This window comes from Macadamia integrifolia, chromosome 6 (assembly GCF_013358625.1).
Source record: "Macadamia integrifolia cultivar HAES 741 chromosome 6, SCU_Mint_v3, whole genome shotgun sequence".
In the NCBI taxonomy this organism is placed as follows: Eukaryota; Viridiplantae; Streptophyta; class Magnoliopsida; order Proteales; family Proteaceae; genus Macadamia; species Macadamia integrifolia.
This window is the reverse complement of record NC_056562.1, coordinates 32,624,124-32,641,286: the sequence shown is the minus strand read 5'-3', so window position 1 is coordinate 32,641,286 and position 17,163 is coordinate 32,624,124. Positions and strand designations below refer to the sequence as shown.

General features: G+C 38.2%; 1 protein-coding gene across 1 annotated transcript; it reads left to right on the top strand.

Moving 5' to 3' along the window:
- Positions 1-683: 683 nt before the first annotated feature.
- LOC122082390 (E3 ubiquitin-protein ligase At1g12760-like) lies at positions 684-14,804 on the top strand. The gene is made up of 5 exons (XM_042649920.1): positions 684-1,626; positions 1,963-2,082; positions 2,161-2,293; positions 12,016-12,180; positions 14,363-14,804. The coding sequence occupies exons 1-5, from the start codon at positions 1,052-1,054 to the stop codon at positions 14,534-14,536; spliced, it is 1,167 nt and encodes a 388-aa protein (XP_042505854.1). The 5' UTR covers positions 684-1,051; the 3' UTR covers positions 14,537-14,804.
- The last annotated feature ends 2,359 nt before the right edge of the window (positions 14,805-17,163 follow it).

Below are 17,163 nucleotides of genomic sequence, written 5' to 3'. Positions count from 1 at the left end.
CGATTGACACCACTAGCCCTTGGGAAGTCTCAAGTTTGAGACCTCTCATTTTCCTCATCCAATAATAAAGACATGAAGGGTGTAAAAAATGATGCCTCCACCCACTATGAAACCAAATAGCCCACTCAGTTTGCTGACCATGTATTATCCCTCGTTGGCCTGGCATTGATGCATGGCTACATAGCGTGAGTGTTCTTTTCCCCTATGTATGTAGGAAGAAGAAGCTTGTCCAGTCCATGAGCATGTTGGCTCCTGGGCCTAAATATAAGTATCTACAAAATGACTAATTTACCCCTGTGAAATAAAGATTTAACTCCTATTGATGTTTCCACGGATGCTCTAATTGACTTATGCTCCCAAAAGATCGCTGCCCACCTGTGCTCTCTACGCTCAAACACAGTCATTGATTTCCAGGGAGATTATGAAAAGACACCCTAAAACCGTGTCTGGACAATGGGAACGCGGACGGTGACGTTACTCTTCCCATATTATGTTTTTTTGGTAACTACTCTTCCCATATAGAAATAGTTTGGCCTCTGCACCAATGCCCGGGCCAAAGTGCATCCTTGGATATCGATGTAAACCGGTCCCGTTCCCGGTTTACCTTTCGTAGAATGCGGGAATTCTGCCAACTGATTACCACTGAAGAAGAGTGATGGGTAGAACCGCTCTTGCCCAGTGACACGTGTTCGTAAAACCGGTTTATTGCGTTCTCTGTATCTGTAGCAACCGCGCTGCAAGTGGCATCACCTTTCCTTATTATAGCAATAAATGCTTTTGTCTTCCCTTCGAAATCACCCGAACTGCACTTCCTCATCGTAACCCACCCCCTATGTCTAAATTGGGTTGTTTTTTTTAGATCTTCGTTTACCAGCCTACACTCTTCAACTGATCTTTACTACTTCTCTGGAATTTTTTTTTTTTAATCCATTCTGAGAAATAATTTCCCCCCTGTTGGATCTTTATGGATTGAATTCAAGTGGCTCGAAGAATCGTTGGATTGATTTGGATTAGGGTTTCAGCTTTGTGAATTGAAGTGGGAAAGTCGGAGATGGCGTCGACGATGTCCGTGAGTCCCTCCCAAGAAAATCTTGTAGATTCAACACCTTTACTTGGGAATTCTGGAGGAAGTCGGGATGATGATCGAAGTCGTCGATTTGGTCGAGGACCAAGTTTACGCGGAGCAGCTCGTTTCCTTCGTAGAGCGAGCAGTCGACGGATGATGAGGGAGCCGTCGATGTTAGTGCGAGAGACGGCTGCAGAGCAGTTGGAAGAACGACAGAGCGATTGGGCTTATTCGAGACCCGTTGTTATTCTGGATATCATTTGGAACTTGGCGTTCGTAGTGGTCGCTGCTGCTGTTCTTATTTTGAGCCGAAACGAGTCCCCTTCTATGCCTTTGAGGCTCTGGGTTGTGGGGTATGCTCTGCAATGCGTGCTGCACATTGTCTGCGTTATCGTTGAGTATAGGCGTCGCAACCCATCCCAGCGGCGATTAATATCCTCGGAGCGTAATGGAGATAGGAGTAGTGGGACTTTGAGCTCAAGCTCTCGGGAGGATGCAGGGGACGCTGGCGAGTATGGTGAGTATGCCTCAGAGCCGCATCAGGACGAGGAAGGGACCAGGTGTGGCTGCCAAATATAATTTTTGTCGATTCACTCATTTTTTTGTTTACCTTGAACCATTTTCGTCATTAAGAGTCTCCATGAATTTCATAGTTACTTTGGTATTATTGCTGATCGCCTGAGAGATGCTGTTGAGAGTTTTTAAATAAGTTAGCCGTCAATTTTGAAAGGAACATTTTTCTGAGAAACTACATATACCTCGGCAATTTGTTCTGACATTTTTTTGCCTCTGTAGTTAGTATAGTGGGAAAATGATCTCATGCTTAGACTTGTACATTTTACTTATCTTCTAACTATTTGTCTTTCATTATTTCTTTCCATTTTTTTCACCAACAGCGTTGCAAAGCATCTGGAATCTGCAAATACGATGTTTTCTTTCATATGGTGGATTATTGGATTCTACTGGGTATCTGCCGGTGGCCAAGATTTGACTCATAGTTCTCCACAGCTCTATTGGTTCGTACGAATATTTAATTCCGATTATTGTTTTTCAAACTTGTTACTTTCTTCTGATCCTTTAATATTGTTTTGCAGGCTTTGCATAATTTTCCTTGCATTTGATGTTTTCTTTGTCGTTTTTTGTGTGGCCCTCGCATGCGTGATTGGTATTGCTGTTTGCTGCTGTCTTCCATGTATTATTGCAATCCTGTATGCGGTTGCAGATCAGGTATGTCACCTTTGTTGCTGTTGTTTGCTGACTTGCTGCTTGTATTTTCTACTTTTGGGCTTTTAGTATATTTTGTTTATGTGCGTCTATTTGATTGACAATTGCTTTCTGTTAACTTAAATGTTGCAATTTGTAATGTATGGAATTCGGCAGATTTTACTGAACACACTTGGATTATGCAATTAACTTAAATTGTATTTCCTCCCTTGCTACCTTTGCAATATGTATAAAATAATTTACTACAATGGCATAAATTCTCGTCATGTAGTTCAAGCCTTCATCACTATGATATTATGGGACTATAAGCATAGTTGTCAATGCAATAAGACGACCCAAGGCGGTGGAGGGATGCCTTGACAAGGCGCCCAAGTGTTATTTTTTATTTCCCCTTTCTTTCCTAAAATTAGTTTGTATACTATATGCATGTACCTTATATTATAAAAAATCAACATTAAGCCACATCCTGGAGTCCTAGACTCATAGTATTGAAACAAGTGGTGGGCCGGTTCATAACCAATATATTGTTAATGATGGCGAATCAAGTTTCTCTGATTGAATTACAAAATCTTTTGTTGTTGAGCAACAAATCCTCTTCTTCAAAGCTTCTTTGGGTAATATTTGGCCAAAAAAGGGAGCAAATATGAGATGGGGTGGTTTTCTTCACAAATAGGCCAAAACTAGTAAAGATAATCGAGATTGGGTCAAACTAGTTGAGATAGCAACAATTTTACTGAGATTTCTCTGATTTACGGAAATCTCGGTTGTGATATTGTATTATTTGCATCTCGAATGACGTTTCGTCTCGAGATCTCTCGAAATTGAGAAATTTCCGAGATCTCGGGGAGATCTTGTACTATGTTCCGAACTTTGTTGTCTGTAGCAATCCCCCCAATTAGTACCTGTTTGATTCTACTGGGAAATTCTAACAGCTGGTCTGGCTGTCAATCATTGGGATGCTTCATAATCTTGTATTCCATATAAATACCTCATTATAATTTCAACAAAAGTAGAAGCCTGTCCATATCCAAAGCCATCCTGTTCGAAACTGTATATATGTCTTTTCAGGTTTGGTCATTATACTGAATGCTTTAGGGAAATTTTGATCCTGTTTCCTCTTCCATTTGATAACGTATTTTGGAAATTGATGCAGTTCACAGACAAAAAAGAGAGTTCCAATGGATATTTTGGTTTTCCTTAAAAACCAAGATTGTGGGAGATTTGGTTAGGATATTTGTTTCATTATTATTATTAATTTATTTCCTTATCTTGTCATTTTACCTTATTGGAGTCCAATTTGTAACGGGTTACTCCCATTACAACATACATATGGCCCGGGTTTCCTTAGTTGAGTTAATCTCAAAACACAGTCTCACTCCGAACGCTGCCTCTTACATTCGGAGGTCTTATTGTCCTCTCTTGACATTTTCCTCTTTCCTGAATTCCCCTCAGCTTCTTCATCTACCTCAAGGGTCTCCCATACTGATGTATTTCTTGCACCGTTTAGGGTGAGATTATGAGTCTTTTTCTGATTTATATGGATGTAACTCAATCGAGATTTTCAGATTTGATAATGAAGTAATTGAATTGAAGTTTCTCTCACTGTGAGTGCAGGCCATGTGACCTTTTCCCTTTCTTCTCCCTTATTTTTTCTTCCTTTTTTCTTTTTTGTTACTGCTACAGGGATTCTGTCAGACCACGATTGTTTTTATCTCTGTTACTCTCTTCCCTCTCTCTTTATCCCTGGAACTTTGGGTTCAAGTTCTCCTTTCCTAGGCTGTTCCAGCCTTAGAGCCTTGGCCCTATCGACCTCTATCAAGTGAGAATCCAACTGAAATAGGGACTGATTCTTCCCCTCTCTGCTAGGTTTTCTTTCAGAGGTTTGGATCTTATGCATCAAGTTGGTTGTTTGAACTGTTATGACTTGGATTTGGTAGGGCAGTAGGTCAGGATCCTTGACCTGAAATCTCATGTGAAACAGATTACTGGTGTAGGAGGAATCTCACCTGAATCGTTTTCTGTTCTACCGTAACTCTCTTGGTCGATAGGTTGAAGAAGATTTTTTTTTTTTTTAATTATATATTAAAACCTTTAATTCTGTTTTCCCACAACCACCCTTCCCTTCTTCCTTATTTCTAGCTTGCCCCTTATTTTATTTTTTCTTAGTCTGCCCCTAATCTGTAAATATAAATCTCCTTTGCGACCTTTATTCTATTTACCTACCAATTGGTCCTTCATTGTCCATTTAATTATAGTACTGCCACTGCTTGCTTATAATTGGGGTTTATTTGGAAACAACTCTCTTGTGAAGTAGGGGGTAAGGCTACGTACATGTGCCCCTCCCAGACCCTGCAGTAGCGGTGAGCCTTGTGTTTTGGGTTGCTTTGTCTTTTTTTGTTCAGGTGGCTCATAATTGATCCAAACCTATGTAAGTAAACATAGTGGAAAGGGGAAGAATTAGTCCTTGTTTCAGTTGGATTCTCACTTGCTAGAAGGTTGTGAGGGCCGAGGTTCTAAGGCTGGAATTACCTAAGGAAGGAGAATTTGTACACAAAGTTTCAGGGATAAAGAAAGAGGGATGAGAGTGACGGAGATCGAACCGGTCATGGTTCGACAGTATCACTGTAAAAAAAAAAAAAGGGTGCACCTAGTGCACGAGATTCTCGCCATTGCAGGGTTCGGAGAGGGTCATAGTGTATGCAGCCTTACCATGCTTCATGAAGATTGAAGAGGCTGTTTCCTGACTTGAACCTATGACCACCGGGTCACAATGGAACAACTTTATTTTTTATTTTTCTTTAATAGAACAAAGAAGGTTAAAAGGCCACACGGCCTGCATTTGCACCACACTCATCCTTGAGAAACTTCAACTTGGTACTTTGTTATCAAATATGAATATCTTGAATGTGTTACGCCCATATAAATAAGAAAATAAAAACTCATAATCTCCCCGTAAATTTGAATTTAACTCAATTAAGGAAACCATCCATACATGTGCAGTAATGGGAGTTATCTGTTACAGATTGGGCTCTAATAAAGTAAATCAACATGAAAAGAAAATAAATTAATAATGAAGAAATGAATATCCTATCTAAATCTCCCACAATCTTCTTTTTTAAGGAAAACCAGAATATCCAACAGATCTTTCTCTTTTTTTTGGTTTTGAACTGCTTCTTTTTTTCTCCTTGAATTATTCAGACATCTTCAAGGCTCCCCTACCCACCCCCCTCCCCCCCCCCCCCCCAAAAAAAAAAAAAAAAGAAGAAGAAGCTGAATCTAGGTAATCAAACTTCAAGAGATTTCAGATTATGGGGATGAACCGATGATTCCCATATCCACTCTGTATAATTATTCTCCAAAGCTGCTGGGTTGTTTCGACCATATCTCCTTTACGCTTGGCTTATAAGGTATTATTTTCACTTCAATTGACCTTATACTCGGGCCTTTATTCACCTTTTGGCTGACAGATCAGATTTCCGTCCGCAGTGATTTGTTGTGTTCATCAATTGATCCTTTACACAAGAATTCCCTCACAAGTTTCATGATACTATCCTCATCTAAGGTTGGAATGCATGATGGTAAGAAATAGAAAGTGGGCAGGTTGTTCAGTATGCATTTGATTAGAGTGTACATGTGCTACTTTTGCACAGGAGCTTTTCCTTCCAGCCATCAAGTTGTTCCTGAATCTTGACCCACTGTATCCTAAGTGGGTTGCTTTTCTACCCACAACTTAAAGCAGCGGCTATGCTTTATAAATAAATCCGTTTCACGCAACAAACATCTTATATTTAGCTGGATTAGTCCGCAGTTTGTAGAAGGTGGGCATTTTTAAAGAGAGATTGTAGGCATCACACCTGAATGTGGCTTTCTTTATAAAATATAGTGTATTGACATTTATGAGTTGTTAATGTAAAAGACTATATTAGGCCCGATTGAGATGTCTTCTATGAGCCTGTCTTGTTCAACTCAATGCAATAGTTTACTCAGTCACCGGCTAACCTATTTTTTTTTTTTTTTTTTTTTGGGGGGGGGGTGGTGGAGGGGTTGCTGATTTGGGTTCCACCATAGCTGTCAAGGTGACAAGGTGGTGGAGGGGTGCCTAAGCGCTTACGTGACAAAGTGCCTGCATAGGCGTTGCCCAAGTGTTATTTTTCATTTCCTCTCTTTTCTAACATTATTTAGTATGCTACATATACCTTATATCATAAAAAAAATCAACATTAAGCGACATCAAGTCATATAAAATCAACATTAAGCCACAAAGTCATCAAAAATCAACATTAAACCACATCAAGTCATCAAAATCAACACCTAGAGAAATGTTCTTGTTCTCTAATAAATTTGTCTAATTAAATGATTTTATTTTTGCATGAGACCTTTTGAATTAGGTACAGCACAAAACCAGCTTTCCAATAAGTCTAAGATTATTTAAATCTAAGTCATAATGACAAAGTTATATTCCGGTCACACTTATTGTAAAGTGCATAATACTGTTAAAGTCGACTTAATGATAATAATTTTATGGACATCAAACAAAAAGATTATTTTACCGCACTTTTGTTTTAAGCAATGTTTTACGATGATAATATTTATGAAAATTTCAGAATTGAGAAAAACCCACACATTTGAAAGTTGAAAATCACTCTTACAACAAAAAATCCAAATTTTGTTATAAGACTGGGGGGTTGACTTTCTATCTTTTTGGAATTTGGTTCTTAAACTATTTTTATTGGATTCAAATAGGAGTTATTTGCTTATTTATGAATAATTTTTAAATAATTGAAATATTAAACGATATTTGACATAAATACGTGTTGCACCTTACACTTAGGAGATAGTTTCCCAAACCTCATTTAGGCGGCCTTGACAACTATGGGTCCCACAGTTTTGTGGGAGACCTGTCATGAATTGGCATTTGCCCAAAATTGGGATGGCAGTTCCAAAGTATTGGGGCATCTCTAACAAAAAATGACACAATAATGTAGACTAGGATAGGGGTCTAACCAAGACTCAATCTGCAGGAACTTTTAAATCAAAGAACAACCAGAACCAGCCCATCAACATTACAGAAAAATCAGAATAATATATCATAGTCCAGCAGGTTATTATCGATTCCAATAGGCAATACTATTGAGGGTCAAATCAGTAGCAACCCTTAGGACTTAAATCACCAACTAACGAGACTAAAACAATGAAGAATAAACCAGCAACCAATCAGCAAATATTCAAAACAGATCGACTCAAATTTCTGGACAGAATCTGAACTAACCAGAATCGGCCAGCATAGGGAAAATTTTCATAACAATCAAATCCCTGGTCTGATGTCCTCCAAATTAGGATCGAACCATCCTCTCATTTGGTATCATACTCAACCAGAAGATGAGATTCATCAGGTGGCTGGGTTGTCTGATCAGTGAAGGATCAAATAGAAGAAATCTGGGAGTTCCAGAACCAGAAATTAAGAAAAGACTAGATCTGTTACCTAGCTTGTAGAACCATAAAATAACCTTGTAAATAGCCTTGAAGAAGAGAGAAAACACTCGAAGAAGAAGAAAACACTTGTAGTAGATCCTCTTGGGCTTCCCACCGCAAGGAGTTGAATGGATCAAACACCAGTCCCTTCCACTGTGATCAAACACGCAGCAGTTCCAGTAGAGACATAGCAGCAAGCTTCTTTTTTTTATTCATCAATCTTGGGGTACTAATGAGCATTCTCTTTCTTTATAATAGTGATGGGGGTTACATAAAATAGAAACTAACTTTAGTTTCCAAAAACTGAAATAGAAACTTACAAAATAGAAGGTCCTCTAGTTACTGAAACTGGAAATAGAAACTAGGAATTAAAAGTACTGAAATGAGAAACTAAATAAACTGGATTTAAAACTAAATAATAAACTAAATAACCCCACCAATGCCCAACTAAAAAAGAAAACTAATGAAAAAGGAGACTAACTAGTAATCCCGTACTCAATCTTAGAGCCCCCCTTTTAGACCCATAAAAGTGGTCTATTACACTTAAAACACATGGGATCAAAGGCCCAACATGTATGGAACTCAATCCTAGGCTTATTCCTAATAAAATAAGTCTACTTTTGGTGATTAATCTGCATCAACTCTCCCCATCTTGAAAAAATTCGCCCTCGAATTTTGCAGTGATGAGGGGGAAACAACATGTCAGCAGTAGCTTTGACCATTCCCAAACAAAATTCTGGTTGCTTGTAAAATTGTGGAATGTAGTCTTCAAGGCATGAAGCTTTCTCTTCAAAGAACCATGATGGTATAACAAACTCTGTATGTTCGACTTTTGAATCGATACTGACTGTGAATATTGTATGCATAGAGTCATCAACGTTGGTAACCTTTTCATCAAGGATTGGAACAAACTCTTTATTCTCATCATGAATCTCAAAGACTTGTTGTGGAGTTCTTTCAATCACTACCGCATCTTCCACAACTTCAGTCTTGTTTACTATGCTCTTTTCAATGTAGAACTCTTCAGTGGAATCTTCTATCTCTTGACCTTTTGTCTTTGAAGCTTCAAGAACTATCTCTTCAATGTGAACCTTGACTTTAAGTTATTTTGGTTTGAATAGAGGTATCTTCACTTCACATAGAGGAGTTGTGGCTTTTGGGGGTGTTGAAGTGTTAGGTATAGTGGCTGAAAATTTTTTCTTGACCTCCTCAGCTTGGTAATCAAACCTTCTACCTTGCTGTGGTATAAGTTCCTTTGGTCGAAGAGCCTTGTCAAAGCAATCTCTCGCTGTATATACATTAGCAACACCAATTCTCTTATTAATTTTATTCGCAATCCCAGTCGAAACTGAGAAAGTAATTGCCTTTCATTCTCCTTAATGCCTGTGTGAGAATAAAGTGCATCAAATTTGTTCATATACTTTGCCACAATCATATTCCCTTGACGAAGAGAGTTCAACTGGTCTTGTATGCGAGCCTTAAAGTTACGTGGCATGTACTTGTCAGATAGTTCTTGCTTCATCTCCTCCCATGTAGTAGGTTCTCTACCACGATCCTCCAGTTCATGCTTATAGGTTCTCCACCGATCACGAGCAGCCTCAACTAGCTTACCTTGAGCTAGTTTAATTTTTCGTTCATCAGATAAGTCATAGTAGTCAAAGTAGTTATCCAATGCAGCTATACAATCAGAAAACACTTGAGACCTACCATCCTACTCCTTGAGGTCAAGCTTGACCTTCTGTGAATCTCTTGAGTGTTTATGATATGTAGGTCGTTTATTGTCAAAGTAACCTCTCATGAAGAATTAATGGCTGCTACTAGTATCTTCTCCATGAAGATTTGTCTTGTGCTTGATCAAGGCTGAAGGAATTGGTGTTTGATCCAATTGACTCTTTGCGGTGTAAAGCCCAAGAGGTCCTCTTCCTTTGCTTATCTTCTTCTCCTCTCAAGTACTCAAGGTTTTAGTTTTGTTGCAACTTTTTTACAGGTATTTGAATCCATCTTCTTCCTTAGTTCTGCCCAGTTTTACGTTAGTTTCCTAATTGGTTCCCTTTTCCCTGAACCACTTTCAGCCCTCAGTTTTGGCTGAAATCAAGGTCGAACCTTCCCCCATACTTGTTTGAGTCTCGACCCAAGTCTGGTCCAATTTTGACCAGCCAATTGGGAGTTTGTCAAAATCTCCCTAATCTTGTCTCTAGTGACCTATTCTGCCCAGATTTGGAATCGATAAACTGAATCTGATTTCCTTGGTTTCCTATGGTGTTTATTCATGATTTATGACCTGTTCTTACTCCATATTAGTACCTGTTATGTCTCTTCATATCTGATTATATTTTGGTCTCAGAATCCTTCACTTCTGGAATTGACAGCCTAATTTCCAGAACTGATTTCTTCATTATTTCTGATCTGTTTGTATTGTTGTTCTATTCTGGTTGTTCTTCTGATAAAAAGATCCTATAGTTGAGACTTGGTTAGACTCCCTACCCTAGTCTACATTGCACATAAGTCCAGCCCAGCTCAAGTCCAACTTGGCCTTGTCTTTGGGATTATTTAGCCCGAGCACTTAGCAATCAAAATTATTTATGCTCACACCTGACATCTGGGCTTAGGTTTCCTTGTGTTAGTTTAGGTCCAAGCAGTTTTCTCAATTTTTATAGAATATATTGCGGACTGTGGCAATGAAAGAAGCATGATTATATACATTGAGATGAACACCATCATCCAACATGTAAAGCCTAAAACTAAAATTATCTCATCGTTTCCTTATAAACTTAACTCCAAGCTAATAAACTTCCCACTACTTGCATGTATAGGATCCATAGTAGCAGCTTAGTATCATCATATAAAGATGAATGTAAAATGTGTAAAAATATATATAACTCAGGTTTTCTTTGCATTTTTTCAGCGTGGGGTTGGGTGGTTTTGGGTTACAAAGGGCATCAACCAGCCCAATTCGACCTCAACCTGCCTAAGTACCTACTTACGCCTCCATAGAAGCTTGGGAGGTGCTTTTCATAATTTTACTTCTTTTTGAATGTGTGTGAATTTTCAACTTTGGAAATGTATCTGCTCTTTTAACGATGACAACCCTCTTCCTCTTTTTCCTCATTTCATTTTGAACATTCTCTCTGTCGCTCAATCTCTTTGTTTGTAAGTCTCATTTACAAATATTTTACACAAGAAGTCATCATAAGAGAGTCAAAACTATCTATAGATCATTGATGAGACATAAAATGATTTTTTTTTTTTTTTTTGGAAATACATCATGAGAAGCTACAGATAGATCATTTGTGGTAATGCGTGATGACATGAAATAAATTCCTTTTTGTACTTGTGATTTTGTTTGAAATACACACACACACACACACACACACTGTGAGATGCTACAGCATCACTTTCAAAGTTTGGAGGTTTTTTAATTTGATGATGTTCCCACACTAGCTCCTGCATTTTCTCCAACACACACACACACACACATCTGTGAGATGCTAAAGTGCCACTTTCAAAGTTTGGAGGTTTTTAAATTTGATGCTGTATCCACAAGCTCCTGCATCTGCTCATACACCTGCTCCACACTTTTGTCAGCTAGGTCTGTTTAGTGACTCTACTAGATATAATATGATGGGGGTTGCCTTAGAAGCTGATATCGGGACCTCCAAGAAAATGAGATTTAATTATAAGAATTACAATTCATCTTACATGAGGCGTTGGGAGTGGAGCAATGGGCTGAAAAGGGTCACTGAGAAGTGAGAATTCAATTTGAGTCGTGGTTCTAAAACTCGGATTGGATCGGTCAGCATCGGCCAGATCGGAACTGTATCAGCCTTGACCAATCCCCGATCCTGACCTTTCCAATCCTGATACGGTATGGCCCAAGGGTAAAATCATAATAAAAAATGATAAAAAAAAAAGGGGTAGGTCTGTCTGATACGGTCTGATCCAGGCCAATCCAGATTAGCATTGGAACGGTATTGGCCTTGATTGATCCCATGACCGTTCCCGAGTTTTAGAACCTTGATTGAGCACTTTCAGTTCCATTTTTGTTCTTTCCATTAAGAATATGCTAGAAGAGCTGTAGTTTGATGGTGTTTGAAAATGGAGTGCTGTATTCATCCACTGCTTGGTATACCTTGTCAATTTGGCATGTCAGTCACATTACCTGATTCAAATGTGTGACGAAGCTTCAAGTTAAATTCTAATATTTTATCCTTGCTGTTCCTTGATCACTTTCTGGACCTTCTATATGAAAACAGGAAGGTGCATCCAAGGAAGACATTGAGCAACTACCGAAATACAGATTCCGGAGGATTGGTGATTATGAGAAACTCAGTGGTGAGATACAAGGACCTTTTGGAGGAATAATGACTGAATGTGATGCTGAAACACCTATTGAACATGTTCTTTCACTGGAGGATGCTGTAAGTTGCTCTGCTCAGAATTTATGGAATTGCATTTGTATTTTGTCAACCTCACAATTTTCCTTTGGTCTCATGAAGACATTATTAAAGATAAAAATTGAACTATAATTTTTCATGGGTAACTGACTAAAATTTGGAAAATAATACTTAAATGCAATTTTGGCTGGGCTTAAAATGAGACGGTGGTGGTGCTGGTTTGATGCACTGGGCCACCTAATAGTGACAGTGACTGTTAGTTGTTATTGGAACACAGGTGTGCAATTCTAAAAGATAAACTACAGTAAGTCCTCCTAGTTTTTCTCACAGGCGGGCTTGCTCCCTCTCATATTGCAGAATTACACTTGACTTGTCTGGTTTCACTACTAATATATACTTTTCCACTAGGTAATTCTCAATTACTAATCGGGTGGCAAAAACTCAGACAAATCCTGGTCTGTGTCAGACATGATCTCTTGACTATTCGGACCCAGTCTGGATGAGAACATATCCCCATGTCCTTCCCAAATTCAATATCTGTGTCTGACCCCATTTTTGCATCATCTGTAAAGTATAATCAGCACATAAGGTGGTGTTATTAAATATAACTTAAGAATATATGTAATACATGACTTGTTCTTTGAAGATTTGATATTAAAAAACAATAATCAAATGATAAAGCTCTGACCAAGTAAACAGGTGCTTAGTTTTAAAGTTAAGCTACATATAATTTGTTATAACTTTATGTTTAAAATTTGCACAAACTGCATTGATTAGTTTGAATTCTCAAACGTGAATGTGACCTGATTTTAATTCTGGAGTCTGGACCAAATCTGAGCACACAGAAAAGAATTGGTTGGATAGGTCTGTTAAATTTTGTAATCCCTAATTGAAGGCACCCTTGGCACCAAATATATATATATATATATATACAAAGAAAAAATTGAAGGCACCCTTGACTTTTAAAATCTTATTTTCTTACCATTTACTCTGGAATGATTTTGTAACAATTTAATGGTGCAAAATTTGGATGAATTGCCCTTTTTTAAGAATTATAACTGGGTCAGGTTGCCACCCATTAGCATACTAACATACAAAACAGGCATATTTGTCCCAATAATGTTAATTCAATGGGCTGAAACCACCCTGGGGTGTAAACAACATTTAGAGGAAGTCACAAAAGCCATATAAATACTTTTAAATGAGGATTAACTGGCGATGGGGTCTCAGTTTGTTTTAGGTTCCGAAGACCGTTTAAAAGGAAAATCCTCTGGTAAATCAGTACAAAAAGTGGAATTTTACTTGAAGTTTTTTTTTTTTCTTTTATATGGCTTTGCCTGAAATGTATGGAGCCGTGGTGAAAATAAAGGGAAGTCAATATTACCTGAAAAGCAAAGGGTGCATGTCTGCTTGTTAGAAACCTTGGGGTTTAAATTTAGTAAGTTAATCTAGTTGTCACCGCACATTGTGACAAATGCATCATAACAGTGGCTTTCATTCTGTCACATGGAAGAGTGATGGCAGATCTGATCATTGTATATCTAGGAATTGATCTGGATTATCCACGTCAACTTTCAGCTTCAAATTCCATCATTTCCCGTTCCATGTAATGACTACTCTTCCATGTGCATTCATCTTCTTTTGTAGTCCTGAATTTTTAATGGTTTGTTCCACAAGGTGGGCAATTTGATTGCGCTGAAAACATGTGAGTGGGGACAATGAGGTCTTCTCGTCTACAAAATTTCAGCCCCCATCTGAGTTGCCACATGGTGGAAATGAAACTTACAGAATCAAATTTCACCAACGTGGTGATAATGTGTTAAGCCCTAATTTAATTTATGCAAATTTTAAATTACGGAATTGCATGTTTACTGCTTTTGACATTCTATTAGCTTTGTGAAAAGGGGGTTTTGGGTCTTTGGGTGTAAATCTTTTGGGCTTATCAGATTTGCTTATGCAAATAATAAACATAGCTGGTCCAGTGCTGCCTTATTTAATTATGATCCTGTATTTGTTACATGAGTATCTTTTTTTTTTTTTGGGTAAGAATTTGTCGCATGTGGATCAAACTAATGGGGTTGGGTTCAATTTAGTGGGTTTAGAGGTTGTCTGATTGCTTGGTTGTTATGGTTAGGCTTGGGCTGAACTCAAGCTTTGCCTGAATTGTAACCCATAAAGGGTATTAATGCTTCTCTTTGGTTTTTAGGAATGTTGCATTTGCCTTTCTTCCTATGAGGATGGAGTTGAGCTGCGGGAACTTCCTTGTGGTCACCATTTTCACTGTACCTGTATAGACAAGTGGTTGTACATCAATGCTACTTGCCCTCTCTGCAAGTACAACATTTTGAAGAGTGGAAGCCAAGGTCGGGAAGAGGTGTAGTGAGTCTCAGCTGTTCCCAGCTTTGTAAGCTTCTCTTTTGAATTATTCTCCTCAATTGTGCTTGTCAACTCACACTTGGGCGCGATATGTCATATTATTGTTTCAAGGCCTGTGTGTATACATGTGTGCCAGTGTGTGTGCAAATATGCTAGTCCCTGTGTCTTGTCTCTTGCTTACAACTTATAGTACATATTCGGATGCTGAAGTGGCTGTGTATATGTTTTTTTTAAGTTACGAAGGAGTGAGCTTATGAGACGGCTCTTTTTCAGTTTGTTTGGGTGGCACAGTCTCTCTCTCTCTCTCTCTCTCTTAGATTGAATTTTGTGAAATGCAAGTAAGCTGAAGTAACTATTAAGCTCAAATACTGTGGATGGATGTCAGATGGAGCATGGGAGTAGAAAGTGATCAGAATTCCAGAATAACTCTGTTACATTTTAGGGAAATTTGTGACACTACCTTGTATTTACTCAAACTCCCCTACCCTGAACATTTTTTCTGATTCCCCCCAGAAAAGCAAACCACCACCCCTCTTTCTCCTCTTAAACCAAAATCCCTAAACTACCCCTTGCTCACTGTCAGCACTCCTGCAACTCCCTCCCTGTGACCCTTTGCATCTAACCTCACCCTCCATCCGGCTACCACCTCCACACCCACTATTTGCATCTCCCCTCCCCCAATCCACCAGGTGCACATTTATTCTCCACCGAGACTTGACCAATCTGATCCATATCATTTTTTGAGCTTGAGTATGAGCGTTTTCCTCGCTTCTCAGATCCAAATTGAGGTGAGTTGAGCGATGGAGAATGTAATCCGTGCATAAAGGGGGCATGGTCCGTCCAAAAGTTCCACACAACCACTGCAAGGGGCCCTTTGCTTTGCTTATGTAGCCTCGAGTTGAGGGGAGTGAAATGGGTGTCTGAATTCTGAAGGGAGTTGTGGCGGACATAATACACGACCCACGCTGATGGGGTATCCGAAGGAGGATTTCTTTGCTGACGGATGATAACGATCAAAATGGGTATCTGAAGGGGGCTATTGCAGAGAAATAGAGAGAACGCAGAAGTTGTCTAGGTTGCCAAAAAATGTAGGGAACATAGAGAGCAGAGAATGGTTAGATTGTCAAGAAACTCAGAGCGACCTGTACCAGTGTATGGTTTCTTTCTCCCAACACTCTCTCACCCAGTCCACCAGCACTATTAATTCTTCCCTTGTGGCTTGCAGTTCCGTTGGTCTTTTACCACAAGCAACCTCAAGTAAGGGATAAAAAATCGGTGTTTGGTAGGGAAGCTGGAAGAGAGAGAGAGGGGCTAGGGAAGCTGGGAAATGAGAAACAATCATACTGTGCCAAAAGCTTAGCTCCTGGCAGGAACATCAATGCCTCATAGATATTGATGGCTCTATTCCATTTATCACGTGTAAAATTTTGAGATGATACCTGTATAACGAGTCTCATAGGTGTTTACTTTTTTATGTGAAAGTACAAAATACACCTGAATTGATTTAGTTAGGCTATGTTTGGTTGTAAAAGAGAGTTAAAAGGGAAGGGAAGTGAGTTTTTCAAATTTACTTCCAACAGATTCACTTATTAGCTGCAAAGTTTGTCGAGGGTGTCTTTCATATTTATGTACAGAGAGACTAATAAACCAGTAGACTATTTGTCTTGGAGCCAATCGACAATAGTTGAAGCTTTTGTTCCCTTAGATAGCATCCCTGATGAACTCCAATTGCTTCTCGATAGAGGTGCCTCAAGTCAGAGATGCTTGCGTCTGTAATTCTCAGTAAATTTGTATTATTTATTTAATATATTATATATATTTTTTTCAAACTTAGAATATTTTTATAATTAGTATCCATTGATACATTTCACATGTAATTTTTACCTTCAGCTGTGTTTGCCAAGAAAAGAAAAGAAGTGAAAAGAAAAGAAAAAAAATATATTTTTTGTATTTTTTTCTTGGATTAAGTATTTTTCTTTGCCCATGGTATGTCTTCACCCAAGAGAAGATTCTCCTTTTCAAATTCAAAATTCCTTTTGGTGATTGTGAAATTTTCTTTTGCTTCCCAAAAAATTTTCTTGCCAAAAACACAAGAAAACATGAGAAAATATGAAAACATAATAAGACAAAAAATGAATGATTATGCAATGATTTCCTATGTGTTTTTTATCTCTCTTAAAATTCAAAATTTTTTGAATTTTTTTCTTTTATTTTCTTTTCTTCTCTTGGTAACCAAACATACAGACTCTTTTTATTTTCTCACCATTTCTTTTCTTTTCTTTTCTTTTCTTCTCTTGGCTATCAAACATAGCCTTAATTTTTTATAATAAAGAGTTTTAGATGCAAAGTAAAATGAAATTTAATAACCAAATATAAAATGATTTGGATATGGGCTATGTTATTTTTTTTTTTTTCAATCTTCTTGATAAATGCTTCTTTTAAAAGTTGACCCTCATAATTTAATCACATCATAGAAAAATATTTTTTGGGAAAAAGAGCCCAATTAATATGGTGTAGGAAATGTCAAGACACAGGCAAACGCAAAAACACTGTATTGCTCTCCCTGCTATGCATTGGAGATGTTTTTGCATGCCTATCTGACCCCCAAGTTGAATTTTTTTTCTCTAAAAT